This window comes from Mauremys mutica, chromosome 5 (assembly GCF_020497125.1).
Source record: "Mauremys mutica isolate MM-2020 ecotype Southern chromosome 5, ASM2049712v1, whole genome shotgun sequence".
Taxonomy (NCBI): Eukaryota; Metazoa; Chordata; order Testudines; family Geoemydidae; genus Mauremys; species Mauremys mutica.
Window position 1 is genome coordinate 139,074,609 of NC_059076.1, and position 14,611 is coordinate 139,089,219.

General features: G+C 41.9%; 1 protein-coding gene across 2 annotated transcripts in view; it reads left to right on the forward strand.

The window, feature by feature from the left end:
* Nucleotides 1–14,611, forward strand: part of EXOC6B (exocyst complex component 6B) — a 447,723-nt gene that overhangs the window by 248,725 nt on the left and 184,387 nt on the right. For both annotated transcript variants that reach the window (XM_045018685.1, XM_045018686.1), the window contains exons 11-13: nt 2,028–2,148; nt 6,638–6,709; nt 7,297–7,394. In XM_045018685.1, the coding sequence (XP_044874620.1) occupies nt 2,028–2,148; nt 6,638–6,709; nt 7,297–7,394 (291 nt within the window). The remainder of the gene's footprint in view (nt 1–2,027; nt 2,149–6,637; nt 6,710–7,296; nt 7,395–14,611) is intronic.

Genomic DNA, 14,611 nt, shown 5'->3' on the forward strand with positions numbered 1-14,611 from the left:
CCCACCCTCTGACTCCACCACCTCAACCAAGCTTCACTATCAGCATTGCTGTGTACAGTATTAAATTGTTTAAAACTTATACTCTGTGTGTGTGTGTGTGTATAGATAGATAGATAGTTTTTTGTCTGGTGAAAAAAATTTCCCTGGAACCTAACCCCCCTATTTACATTAATTCTTATGGGGAAATTGGATTCGCTTAACATCATTTCACTTAAAGTCACATTTTTCAGGAACATAACTACAACATTACGTGAGGAGTTACTGTACCTTAATGGGCTTCCTCCACTGAGCAGATATTTTTATATAATCTAGGTTTTCTGTATTGAGCTTTTTTAATGGACTGCACATCACTTATTACTCCTTGTTCTGATCTGGCAAAAATATTTGGTAACTAGAGATTGGAGTGGATTGATTGTCCTCTAGAGGGATAGATAATTCAAATTAGGGGGAAAACCTACTGATATAGTAATGTGGCTAGGAATTATGCCTGCATATTCATAATAAAAAAGATATTTTGTATCTGTACATATCCTTTCATCATAGGATTTCAAAGTGTTGTAAGACTATCCTTATTTTAGCCAAGAACAATAATTTATGGTGGTTATAAACCAGATAAACAGGGATTTAAAATGAAGATATTGACTGACTTTAATGTAGCAACATGAATAATGCCACGTGTTTATATAACCATCTGGGGTCTGATCCTGCAAGGTGCTGTGCACTCTAGCCTCAGTCAAAAAAAGTACTAAAACATACTTAATTTTAAGGATATGTATAGTCCTGTTGACTTCAGTGGCTGATGGACAGCGTGCCTGGAGCAGTTTGAACAGGTTAAAGCTGAAGATGCTAGCTTTACTTCTGGTTTAAATATATGGACTCTTCTGTGTGACTTGTTTAGGGAATCCATTTCTTGGGAACAATGCCCCATCTTCTGTCACGGAGCTAGAATAATTGTCTTATAAAAATATGAAATTCTAAATTAACTAAGCAATGCCACACATGTGAAAAGTATAAATACCAGAGAAGGAGAAGAAATATTTGGGGTGAAACACTGGGGTAATAATAAAAAATGAAGGAAAGTCTAACATAAGCTAAAAGGCAGGAAAACTTCCTGACAATGTGAGATCTCTTATCTTCTCACGGGACTGGGTGGAGACCCCCACGCTTGCAGCATTTAAAAGCAGACTGGATAAGACACTTATAAATGTGCTATAGAGCACAGTCCTACATGGGCCAAGAGATATGGTTGGGTGATGTAGCAGGTCACTTCTAGGTCTAACTCTTATGCTTCTGTGATTAAAATTCCTACAATTGGAAATATCCCATGTACAGAAAATACCTGATTCTTGTTCCATATGTTGAGACCCGGTTTACTTTATTTAGCTACCGCTTTAAAAAAAGACTCTGGTAATTTCGGAGCAGGGAAGTTGGCACAGACCTGAAAGCCAGAGACTAAACAAATGCATGGATTGAGTTTATAAATGCAGGAAAATGACCAAGAAGGCAAGTCACTGCTGATTAGTTCCCTCCACTCCAATAATCCCACTGTCCTTCCCTTTCCTTTCATGCAGGACAGGGCATCTTCCCAAATTCTCTTTCCTCCGCTGCAGCATAAGTGATCACAAGGCAACCATTGGTCAGTAGGAAAAATTATAGGAAGCGTTTGCCCTCTGACAACTGTGTTGTGGGGTGTGTGTTGCATTTTGGTGACATTATTTAAACCTGTCTCTTTGACACATACTTTAAATATGATGTTTACCAGCTTACTTGCTGCTAGCAACAAATTAAAGCTTTGTTTCAAAACATCAGTTGAAATATTCAGTGGAGTTTTATATCTGTCTATCGCCTGGTGTTTATTTCTGTATACGTAGACAGAATTGGGCAGCAGATTGCTTTTCTTGGGCAGAAGGCGGGGTGGATGAGAGTTTTGCTAGTTTTGCATGTATCAGTTGCATGTGATGTTTGTAAAATCATGTTGATGTCATAGGGACTGTACCATCTGACAGCTGTGCCTTCTCCTCTGTTAGCTTTTTTGTAGTTGAAGATCACATCTTACATACGACCCAGGGCTTGGTCAATAGAGCCTATATCGATGAACTGTGGGAAATGGCTCTGTCAAAAACTATTGCCGCACTAAGAACACATTCAGTAAGTAAAAGCCATCGAGTCATTATATTTGCAGCAACAGTTCAACAATCTGAGTCTTTGGGAGTTAGATTTTTATTTTGTTGTTTTTTGTCTGTTTGTTTGTTTTTTAATAATATACTGAATATATACCTATATACTGATAAGGGTTTATTCAGCACTCATAGCTCTGGATAGTCCAAATCATCCTGCACTGAGCTCTCCTCTGTTTGCGGGACTGGAAATAATAAATACTGCTTCACATTTCCATTTCTCCATTATTTGGTCGACCATTTTTGGAATGCACCAGTAGGGGAAGTTTACTTATTCTCCATCACTGGATTAATGCATTTTGTATGGAGTACTGTATTTTAAACCGAAACATGGACATTTTGGTATTCCACTGAAGTAAATGCCAGTGAAAGACACACTATAGGGTTAAATATCATACATGTTAAAGACAAAGAAGTAGATTTTCTTCCCTATGTTACAATGTCTTGGATGAGTAAAACTGAAAGTATTTTTTAAAAAATTATTTTCACCACTTAAGTGACTTGTTTATTTTTGGCATTTCTCTCAGCTTAGTAAAATAATCATCATCATAATAAAATAAACTGGTCAGTTTTATTTTCAGGTTCTCATGCACTAGCACTATACTTTTTATGTCCTTTTAAAAAAACAGTTGAAAGTTAGAAATGTCTCTTTGGGGGAACAACAACAATAAAATGTGGCCACTCCACCCTCAGTGAAGGCTGGTGATAGCTGAAAAGAGGGAAATGAAATTGACACACCAAGTTGTTTCCAATTCGACTTATGGCAGGTACACATTCTACTGTATCTAGCTACCTGAGATAGGCACATTGTACCCTGCCTTCCTTGAAGAATCTCCACTGGCTATTGTCATCCTTAATGTGGGTTTTGAGAAGGCTCAGACAGCTGCAAATTGCTTTTGGGTACTGCATCATGTAGTGCATTATCATTGCTGCCTGTTCACACTAGCAGATTACTGAACAGGTTTATAAAGTTATATCGCCACTACAATTTAACTCTGTTCATTGAAACTGCCTGCAGCCCCATGCTAACATTTCCATACTGCTATTCTGGGAACCGCAGTCAGCTGGAACCATATCTGAGACCTTGTTCTAGCTGGTTCCAACACAGTTATGTAACCTGCTCATAGGAAAGCCTAAAAATTGTGCAATGTGGAGACACAATATGCTATTTCCTTTCAAATCATGTTCAGATTTACATTCATCTACTTTACAATTACAGCTCTTTGGACATACAGTTGTAATGTGGCTGTGCACAAACGATGTTACAGAATGGGGGGGTTGGTTTTACCAGTGTAGATGGGACTAATTCATATTATGAACATGTTAAGGGAATCCATGCTACAAACCTGGTGTTCAGATATACCCAAATAGATGAGCATCTGCAGATTCATAGATTCATAGACTCTAGGACTGGAAGGGACCTCGAGAGGTCAAGTCCAGTCCCTTGCCCTCATGGCAGGACCAAATATTGTCTAGACCATCCCTGATAGATATTTATCTAATCTACTCTTAAATATCTCCAGAGATGGAGATTCCACAACTTCCCTAGGCAATTTATTCCAGTGTTTAACCACCCTGACAGTTAGGAACTTTTTCCTAATGTCCAACCTAAACCTCCCTTGCTGCAGTTTAAGCCCATTGCTTCTTGTTCTGTCCTTAGAGGCTAAGGTGAACAAGTTTTCTCCCTCCTCCTGATGACACCCTTTTAGATACCTGAAAACTGCCATCATGTCCCCTCTGTCTTCTCTTTTCCAAACTAAACAAACCCAATTCTTTCAGCCTTCCTTCGTAGGTCATGTTCTCAAGACCTTTAATCATTCTTGTTGCTCTTCTCTGGACCCTCTCCAATTTCTCCACATCTTTCTTGAAATGTGGTGCCCAGAACTGGACACAATACTCCAGTTGAGGCCTAACCAGTGCAGAGTAGAGCGGAAGAATGACTTCTTGTGTCTTGCTCACAACACACCTGTTAATGCATCCCAGAATCACGTTTGCTTTTTTTGCAACAGCATCACGCTGTTGACTCATATTTAGCTTGTGGTCCACTATAACCCCTAGATCCCTTTCTGCCGTACTCCTTCCTAGACAGTCTCTTCCCATTCTGTATGTGTGAAACTGATTGTTCCTTCCTAAGTGGAGCACTTTGCATTTGTCTTTATTAAACTTCATCCGGTTTACCTCAGACCATTTTTCCAATTTGTCCAGATCATTTTGAATTATGACCCTGTCCTCCAAAGCAGCTGCAATCCCTCCCAGTTTGGTATCATCTGCAAACTTAATAAGCGTACTTTCTATGCCAACGTCTAAGTCGTTGATGAAAATATTGAACAGAGCCGGTCCCAAAACAGACCCCTGCGGAACCCCACTTATTATACCTTTCCAGCAGGATTGGGAACCATTAATAACTACTCTCTGAGTACGGTTATCCAGCCAGTTATGCACCCACCTTATAGTAGCCCCATCTAAATTGTATTTGCCTAGTTTATCGATAAGAATATCATGCGAGATCGTATCAAATGCCTTACTAAAGTCTAGGTATAGCACATCCACCGCTTCTCCCTTATCCACAAGACTCGTTATCCTATCAAAGAAAGCTATCAGATTGGTTTGACAAGATTTGTTCCTTATAAATCCATGCTGGCTATTCCCTATCACCTTACCACCTTCCAAGTGTTTGCAGATGATTTCCTTAATTACTTGCTCCAATATCTTCCCTGGCACAGAAGTTAAACTAACTGGGTCTGTAGTTTCCTGGGTTTTTTTTATTTCCCTTTTTATAGATGGGAACTATATTTGCCCTTTTCCAGTCTTCTGGAATCTCTCCCATCTCCCATGATTTTCCAAAGATAATAGCTAGAGGCTCAGATACCTCCTCTATTAGCTCCTTCAGTATTCTAGGAGGCATTTCATCAGGCCCTGGTGACTTGCAGGCATCTAACTTTTCTAAGTGATTTTTAACTCGTTCTTTTTTTATTTTATCTTCTAAACCTACCCCCTTCCCATGTTTCCCATGGCTCTGGTTTTCCATAGCATGGCAGCTTTGGTAACTGGAGATACACTTTGCTGGTTGACTCTGTTTGTGCCTTAAGGAAGGGGATATGTAGAGAGAAAAATAGACCCAAACATGTCTATCACAAAGCTGAACTCTGTTTAATCAGGGGTTTCTGGTGGCACGGTGTAAACTACGAGAGCAAAACAAATTAAAACACTTCAGTTTTTTAAAATTTCAATAACTTTATTAACATGACAATTGTTGCTCAATTTATTACATGAAGTGTATGATAGGAATAGGTTTTAAAACAATCATGCAGTTTTACGTAGTCATTCAGCATTTATATTACGGTCATCATCAAATTATCTTGGCACCAAACAGTTATTTTGGCAACAGCATAACTACCCCGCATGTCCACCCTGTATTATCATTCATCTCTGATTTGGTGGGAGGCTGTTGCATTAGTGAGCCTGTTTCGTCTCTGTCCTTTCGGCCAGGATTATGCTTGGGTTTTCTTCTTTACTTTTGAGTGGGAGATCTTCTATCATTTCTGAGAGTAGTAGGGAACTATCTTTCTTTCCTACTTTGTTTTTTGGGCAGTGAATTGGGAAATGTTTCTTTGTCACATTGATTAACAGAGTCATTGCTTCTTGAGTTTCCCAATGGACTTGAAATCTCTGTTTCTTTTTTCCAGTTTAGGATCACTGATTATATATTTGGTAAGAGTCTGTTTGAAATTTTGCATATTTCTCTTTTGTAGGGTAGTCTGCTAAGATAAAGATTATGTGCAAAGAGGATGTATGATCTAATTTGTGATTTTCATCAGCTGTTCCCAGTAGGCTGTGTATCTTTCTGACTAGTGTCTTGAGCTGTAGTAATTGTTTATATCATTGTATGGACGTTAATATTGCTGACACCTAGACATGCAATGTTTTTTCCTCATGTTGCCAGAACCCTCTTGTTAAAAATGAAATCTTCTTAATATACAGAATTTTGGGGATATTTTCTGTTTTGCAAGACCTGGCTAACATTAGACATAATGTAATTAACAATTTTTTTCGGCAGTAGATAACACTCGGTGTCTTTGGTCTGTCAGTGCACTGCTTTTGCATCTTTTCCCTTCTCAGTCTCCTGATAAATACAGTAACTTCTCGGTACTTTTAAAGACATCTTGCTGGGGTATCTACACAGCAACTGAAAACCTTGTGTGTCCTGTAGAGCTTTTGATTGCAACATGTTCTGGAATGGGATAATGTTTCAGTATTTCTGTATTCTGTGACAGTGTATCATGATGTGACCGAACAGTAATGTATAGTAAAAGGCTATTAAAAGCCTACCAATAATAAGGTTGTATCAAGTGTCTATATAGTACAGAAAATGAAGGATTACAGAAGGGTATGTGTGGATGTTTTTTCTATTTGTAACGATTAAAACTTTTTTTCAACTCCTCCCCCTTTTTTCTTTTTAGTCTTACTGTTCTGACCCAAATCTGGTATTAGACTTGAAGAACCTCATAGTTCTGTTTGCAGATACACTCCAGGTATGTGACTGTCAGATGCTGATGTACATCTTGTTAAACATCTGTAGTGCTCGTGAAAGGTGTCTGCCATTTAAACCGGCTGATAGACATGACATGGTGAAGCGGTGCCCGTTTCTTTATTTTGTGGTGTGTGAATTCAGGGACCAGACTGATAGCCCAGGAGGCAGACACACTGTTTGCACAGGGCAGTTAATCTGTGGGCAGTGGCCCACGCTGCCTTACCCACGTGATTGGTCCACCTGGACCCAGAGAGACCACCTCTAGGGTTCAGAGTAGGCCCTTGGCCTTTCTGCTGAGACTGCCTACAAGGGAGTTGAACGTGACAGGGCTTTTTGGGATGTCCACACCTGTCCCTTAGGAGCCAGGCCTGTGAAAAAGCCAATGACATTCAACCATTACTGATCTAGTCTGGATTAGAATGGGGTGCCTAGCGTTTAGTACACAGGTACTAAATCCCTGAGCCATGCAGTCCTCGCATCAGATTAAATTTGATGACTGTCGTGGAAGTGTAGAATTGACTCCTTTTTCGGTAAATCCCAGTGTTAGCATTTCTTATTGAATGAAGGTGCTTGCGTTTCTCAATGCAGGGGTATGGCTTCCCTGTAAACCAGCTGTTTGACATGCTACTGGAAATCAGAGACCAATATAGTGAGACTCTGCTAAAGAAATGGTCAGGAGTTTTCAGGTAAGAAGCTTTTTATACACAGTGACAAGACTTTACTTGCAGAGATTTTATGTACAGGCTAAAATGGTTTATTTTTATTTTTATTTTATTTATTTATTATTATTATTTTATTTTTATTTATATTTTATTTATTTATTTTTAACAGCGTGCTTGTGTCTAAAATTCGTCCTATGTTAAACTTGCTATAACTTGGTGCAGCCTATCCACCTTGGGCGAGGGAGAGGAAATAGTAACATAGCTGCAAACAAAGCTGGGCAACCAACCTTGGCTAGAGGAGGGTTTGGAGCAGGGCACAGGCTGAGACCAGGGCTGGGGCATGGCAGAGGCTGGAGCAGGAGCAGTCTGTCAGAACTAACTACTACCAGGGAGCATTCCCAAGAAGGTAGTGATGTTGAGGAAACTGGAGTGGCTGCTTTCATTTGCCTTGGGGTTACCTGGTCAGACTTCTGCTTATGGATTGACTGGGCCCTTCGGCCTTGCAGGTAATTGTCTCAAGTGACTCATCAGGCTCAAAACACTCAGGCTCAGGGACGACTCATCAAGCTCAGAACGTTCGTCACAGTACCTTCCAACCTCCCTCTCAACCCCTAAAAAAGATGCCTATCAGGCATCCTCAGGCCTGGTTTATTGGTGTGTGACTGAGGGACTTCTCGAAGTAGGGCAGATGCATGTATGTTATTGGTCAGCTCCCAGGAGCTGGACCATAATCCTCCCAATCAACAAAGTAAGTGAGATTCCCTCGGTGAACTTTGGAGTCCAAGATCTTCACAAGTTACTCCTCATGTCCCTGGACCATATTGGATAGAGAGGCAGTTGAACTCGTCCGGGAAAGGTGTTGTCAATATGCTTTTTCAGCCAGGAGATGTGGAATACCGGGTGTCTTTTCATATTTTGGGGCAATTGGAGTTCAAAGAGTACAGGTTTGATCTGCTGGATGACCCACAGTGGGCCAAGGTATCAGTAATCCACTTCTCGTGAAGGTGGAGTGCTGTGTGGAGAGCCATACTTCATCCCCAACCATGATTGAGGAGTTGCCTGCCTACAGAGGTCAGTGTAATGTTTGTAATCCTTTTTGGCTGATTCTAGGTGGTCTTTCAGCTCTGACTGGATGCAGTGAAAGTGTCCAACTAGTTGGAGACTGCGTGACTTGTGGCATGGATGGATACATTGGTTGGTGGAAACCATAGTTGGTGTAAAAATGACTCTGGTGGGTTGATCTGTGGTCAGAGTTGTTGAAAGCGAATTCAGCAAAAGGAAGAAGCAAAACCCAGTCATCCTGGTGGTAACTGATAAAGCAATGGTGGTATCGTTCAAGTATTTGGTTCACTCATTCCATCCGTCCATTGGTCTGGGAGTGATAAGCCAAGGAGACATGCTAATCCACATCCAGGAGCTCAAACACCTCTCACCAGAAATGTGAACTGAACTTCAGTCTTTGATCAGATGTAAAGTTACATGGTAGACCAGGGGTAGGCAACCTATGGCACGTATGCCGAAGGCGGCACACGAGCTGATTTTCAGTGGCACTCTTGCTGCCCGGGTCCTGGCCACCGGTCTGGGGGGGTCTCTGCATTTTAATTTAATTTTAAATGAAGCTTCGTAAACATTTTTAAAACCTTATTTATTTTACATACAACAATAGTTTAGTTATATATTATAGACTTATAGAAAGAGACCTTCTAAAAACGTTAAAATGTATTACTGGCACGCGAAACCTTAAATTAGAGTGAATAAATGAAGACTCGGCACACCACTTCTGAAAGGTTGCCGACCCCTGTGGTAGACCATGGAGTTTCTACATATGGTTGTAAAACAGTTGGGGTGTTACCTCTGCAGTGAGGATTTGAAGGTATGGCACAAAATGTGACTTTTTATAAGCAGGTTGACAATGACCAACACAGTTGTGTGGTTCTAGGAACTGGGAAGATCAGTGTTAAAATCCTTATATATGGAAGACCAGGGTTGAGATGGAGTTGGCAAGGCAATAGCGTGCCTAGGGGTTTGCCCCAGTGAGTCTTTGTTTTAGCACACGCGTCACAGGAGTTGATGATGTAGGGCTTGATGAACGAATGCAGTTTTGGCCACAGAAATTTCAAGACACCAGCCTCATCATTTTCCAGTGACTGAAGTTGTCAGTTGGGGTGAATCCTGACATAGCCAGAGTATTGCTAGGCATAGTTGATCTTCAGGGATATACATCCAGTCTTTATACAAGAGGATCCCATTGTTGACTGAGAATTTAGAGTCAGAAGCTAGGCCTGTATCAGTCAACATAAGTTTTGCTGCAAATGGATTGGAGGGATAGAAGGGACCTCATGAGAGACAGCAAGCTGTTGTCATCGCTACATTGTCAAAATGGCAGGGTTTCAAGATAGTGGCAGGTTCTGGATCCCCATCTCCTTTTTCCCAGTACGGCCTCGTATGAAACCGTGCTTTGGGTTTATCATTCCTGGCACCCAGGTGATAGGTCAAGGTGAAGTTGAACCAGGAAGAAAAGGGGGTGGGGAACCAGTGAATCTGGTGTTGATTGAGAGCTTTCACAGTTCACAGGAATTCTAGATCATACATACCTAGGCTGGGAAACATGCGCCTTCCAGATGATGGTGCCATTCTTCAAAAGCCAGCTGTTCTTTGTCACTGATCTGATCACCGGGGGTAGGGATAGCTCAGTGGTTTGAGCATTGGCCTACTAAACCCAGGGTTGTGAGTTCAATCCTTGAGGGAGGCCATTTAGGGATCTGAGGCAAAAATCTGTCTGGGGTTTGCTGCTGCTTTGAGCAGAGGGTTGGACTAGATGACTTCCTGAGGTCCCTTCCAACTCTGACATTCTATGATTCTTATAGTTTTGATCCATGGGCATCAATTTCTGGGAATAGAATACACAAGAAAGAAGCACACCCAGGGGTCCATGCCGCTGTGACAAAACTACCTTGATTGCATAATTGGAGGCATCTACTTCAACATCAGAGAGTTTTGTCAGGTTTGGATGTAGAAAAATGTGTGCTGGTTTACACTCTTCCTTTAATTGATCAAAGGCAGACTGGGCTTCCATTGTCCAAGCAAATATAGTATTTTTCCAGAGCAGTTGAGTAATTGGGGTCACCACCTTCGAAAACCCCTTGATGAATCTCCAGTAGAAGTTGGCAAACCCTAGGAAACACTAGATGTCATGGACATTTCTTGGGGCTGCTCAATCCATGATCATGGTGTCATGGAACCACAGGATCAGTGCTATGCCCTCAGCTTTGGAACAGTCTCTAGGAAGAATCCGTTCAGTGTTCCATACCCCCCTCGAGGTCTCACTCTTTCTCCAGGGTCAGCCATGCTGCTTCACTGCCTCTGTAGACTGGACCTCTGGGCCTTCAGCACTCCTGCTTCACACTGTGAGCTCTGTTCACTGAGTTCTGCTGAGATAGAGTCCTGGTAGAGACTTGTACACTCTTCAGGGGTTATTGCACCTCAGCAAGCACTGTGAACGCAGGAGGGCTTAGAACATAAGAACAGCCATACCGGGTCAGACCAAAGGTCCATCTAGCCCAGTATCAGTCTACCGACAGTGGCCAATGCCAGGTGCCCCAGAGGGAGTGAACTTAACAGGCAATGATCAAGTGATCTCTCTTGCCATCCAGCTCCATCCTCTGACAAACAGAGGCTAGGGACACCATTCGTTACCCATCCTGGCTAATAGCCATTTATGGACTTAACCACCATGAATTTATCCAGTTCTCTTTTAAACACTGTTATAGTCCTAGCCTTCACAACCTCCATGGGTAAGGAGTTCCACAAGTTGACTGTGCACTGCGTGAAGAAGAACTTCCTTTTATTTGTTTTAAACCTGCTGCCTATTAATTTCATTTGGTGACCTCTAGTTCTTGTATTATGGGAATAAGTAAATAACTTTTCCTTATCCACTTTCTCCATATCACTCATGATTTCATATACCTCTATCATATCCCCCCTTAGTCTCCTCTTTTCCAAGCTGAAGAGTCCTAGCCTCTTTAATCTTGCCTCATATGGGACCCTCTCCAAACCCCTAATCATTTTAGTTGCCCTTTTCTAGTGCCAGTATATCTTTTTTGAGGTGAGGAGACCACATCTGTACACAGTATTCGAGATGTGGGCATACCATGGATTTATATAAAGGCAATAATATATTCTCAGTCTTATTCTCTATCCCCTTTTTAATGATTCCTACCATCCTGTTTGCTTTTTTGACCGCCTCTGCACACTGCGTGGACATCTTCAGAGAACTGTCCACGATGACTACAAGATCTTTTTCCTGAATCGTTGTAGCTAAATTAGCCCCAATCATATTGTATGTATAGTTGGGGTTATTTTTTCCAATGTGCATTACTTTACATTTATCCACATTAAATTTCATTTGCCATTTTGTTGCCCAATGATTTAGTTTTGTGAGATCTTTTTGAAATTCATCACAGTCTGCTTTGGTCTTAACTATCTTGAGCAGTTTAATATAATCTGCAAACTTGGCCACCTCACTGTTTACCCCTTTCTCCAGATCATTTATGAATAAATTGAATAGGATTGGTCCTAACACTGACCCTTGGGGAACACCACTAGTTACCCCTCTCCATTCTGAGAATTTACCATTAATTCCTACCCTTTGTTCCCTGTCTTTTAACCAGTTCTCAATCCATGAAAGGACCTTCCCTTTTATCTCATGACAGTTTAATTTACGTAACAGCCTTTGGTGAGGGACCTTGTCAAAGGCTTTCTGGAAATCTAAGTATACTATGTCCACTGGATCCCCCTTGTCCACATGTTTGTTGACCCCTTCAAAGAACTCTAATAGATTAATAAGACACAATTTCCCTTTACAGAAACCATGTTGAGTATTGCTCAACAGTTTGTTTTTCTATGTGTCTGACAATTTTATTCTTAACTATCGTTTCGACTGATTTGCCCAGTACTGACGTTAGACTTACTGGTCTGTAATTGCCTGGATCACCTCTAGAGCCCTTTTTAAATATTGGCGTTACATTAGCTAACTTCCAGTCATTGGGTACCAAAGCCGATTTAAAGGACAGATTACAAACCTTAGTTAATAGTTCTGCAACTTCACATTTGAGTTCTTTCAGAACTCTTGGGTGAATGCTATCTGGTCCCAGTGACTTGTTAATGTTTTGTTAACCTTTTCCAGCGTATTCGTCAACTGAAACAGTGCATGGGAAGTCCTGAGGTTAGCATAGAGAAATGAAGGTCAAAGCATAGGCTATTCTGGTTAGCCCTTAGCCCAGTCAAGCTGTAGTGTTCAAGCTCTGTGGGTCTCTGTTTGACCGCCTTGGTCAGTTCCCACGTGAAAGCCCCAACTCCTTCCAGCAGCCAGCTCTTTATTCCCCTTCTTAAACCTTTCCAGTCCTTTGTTCGCTAGCTGGGGGCTTATGCTCGGCTTCCCTGAGGAGAGTGGGGGAAATCAATATCCCTCCAGGTGGTCGGTTGCTAGATATCAATGTCCTAATGATTGGATTTGCCATTGTCTTCTCAGATGCTCCATTCATATAGGGACTAAGGCATAGAAAGCTAGACAACATTCATACCGATGTCTCTTAACCTGCTCTGATAGCAAACAACCCTTGTCTACCCACTGGGTAACAATGCAGCATATAGGGGAAACTGAGGAACACACAGCATTCATAAAAATATTACAGAAAATTCCCACTTCATCACAACTGGACAGTCTTTGAGGATCCATACCTATTCTGTCGGGGGAAGTGGTATGTAGCCTAAGAAGTCAACAGAATGGTGGTCAAACTCAGTTCTTAGGTTTCCCTTACAGCTGTTTGCTCAGAGGTGCGCAAGTACCAGGAGAATATGATGGTCATGGCGGGTTTGGTTTTTCTGAGAAGATGAGGATGTCATCCAGGTAGATCACCACAAATTGATCTTACAACACTTCTAAAAATGTCATTGACAAAGTGCTGGAACGTGACTGGGGCACTGGAGAGATGGAAAGGCAAAACTAGGTACTCAAAATGGCCATATGGTGTGAAATGCAATTTTCCATTTGTTGCCCTCCTGAATGGGGACTAGATTGCAAGTGGCATGAAGTCAAGCTTGGTAAATGCCCTCAACAGAATCAACCCTTTCCAACAACACATTATTCAAAGGCAAGGGTACCTTGTTCTTGATCGTGATTCTGTTCAGTGCAGATAGTCTACACAAAGACGCAGGGAGCTGTCCTTGTTTTTAAATGAACAAAACGGAGGTTCCAGCAGGAGGCATGGAAGGACAAATTACATTTTTTTTTTGCTAGATTCTCATCCAGGTATTCTCATAAGGCCCTGAGTTCTGGTTCCAGTAAGGGTAAAATCCATCCAAACGGAATCCTGACCCCGGCTAGGTCACAAAGTCTGTGCAGGGTAAGATGTCAGCATTTCTTTTGTCAAATAACATCAATAAAATCTTGGTATTTTGCTTCCTTGAATCTGTTGAACACAGAAGGCCGTGGCCTTTTCCATGACCCTTTTTCTTTTCTGGGCACCCAACTTGACTAGGCACAGTTGCTGGCAGTAGCTTGACTCGAATCGTATCTTTTGTGTCTTGCAAGAGATCTTTGGATCATGCACTGAGAGCCAGGGAATGCAGAGCACATTAGAAAAGTGCAGTGAGATGATTAAATTGAACTGCAGAATTTCCATATGGTTTTGGATTTTGAGCTGGAGGAGTGCGGTTTGATGGGTGATTGGACCTGAGAACAGTATGCTACCATTAGTTGACTCCACTTGGTCTGGGGTGGTACTGCCACACTGGGATTCTTCCACACTGGCCAACCCTGCATCCATAAAGTTACTAGAAGCCCTGGAATTCACGAGGTGAGCTGCACCCAGCTCATGCTAAGGTGTAGTCTGGATACAGAGACAGCGCAAGACCTGCAGATGTGGAAAGTGACAGTTTGCGGCTGCTAAGATATGTGATGGCAGAAGAGAGGGCTTGTGTGGAGAACTCGATTCCATGGTTATGTGCGGCTGTGACCCCTCTAATGGGGCTGGATTTGGTCATTTCCCAGATTTGTCAAGGGCGTGGAATTACTGGGGGGGGACTCAGTGGCAAAGGAGCTTTGTCCACCACGGTATAGGCTAAGGCTGTTTCACCCATGAAGTGCCTTCATGTTGCATGGGTCTGCAGAGGCTCTAGCTTTGGAGCAGTCCATGAGGATGGCCACAATGGAGCAGGGCTTGGCTGAGGTTACAGGCATG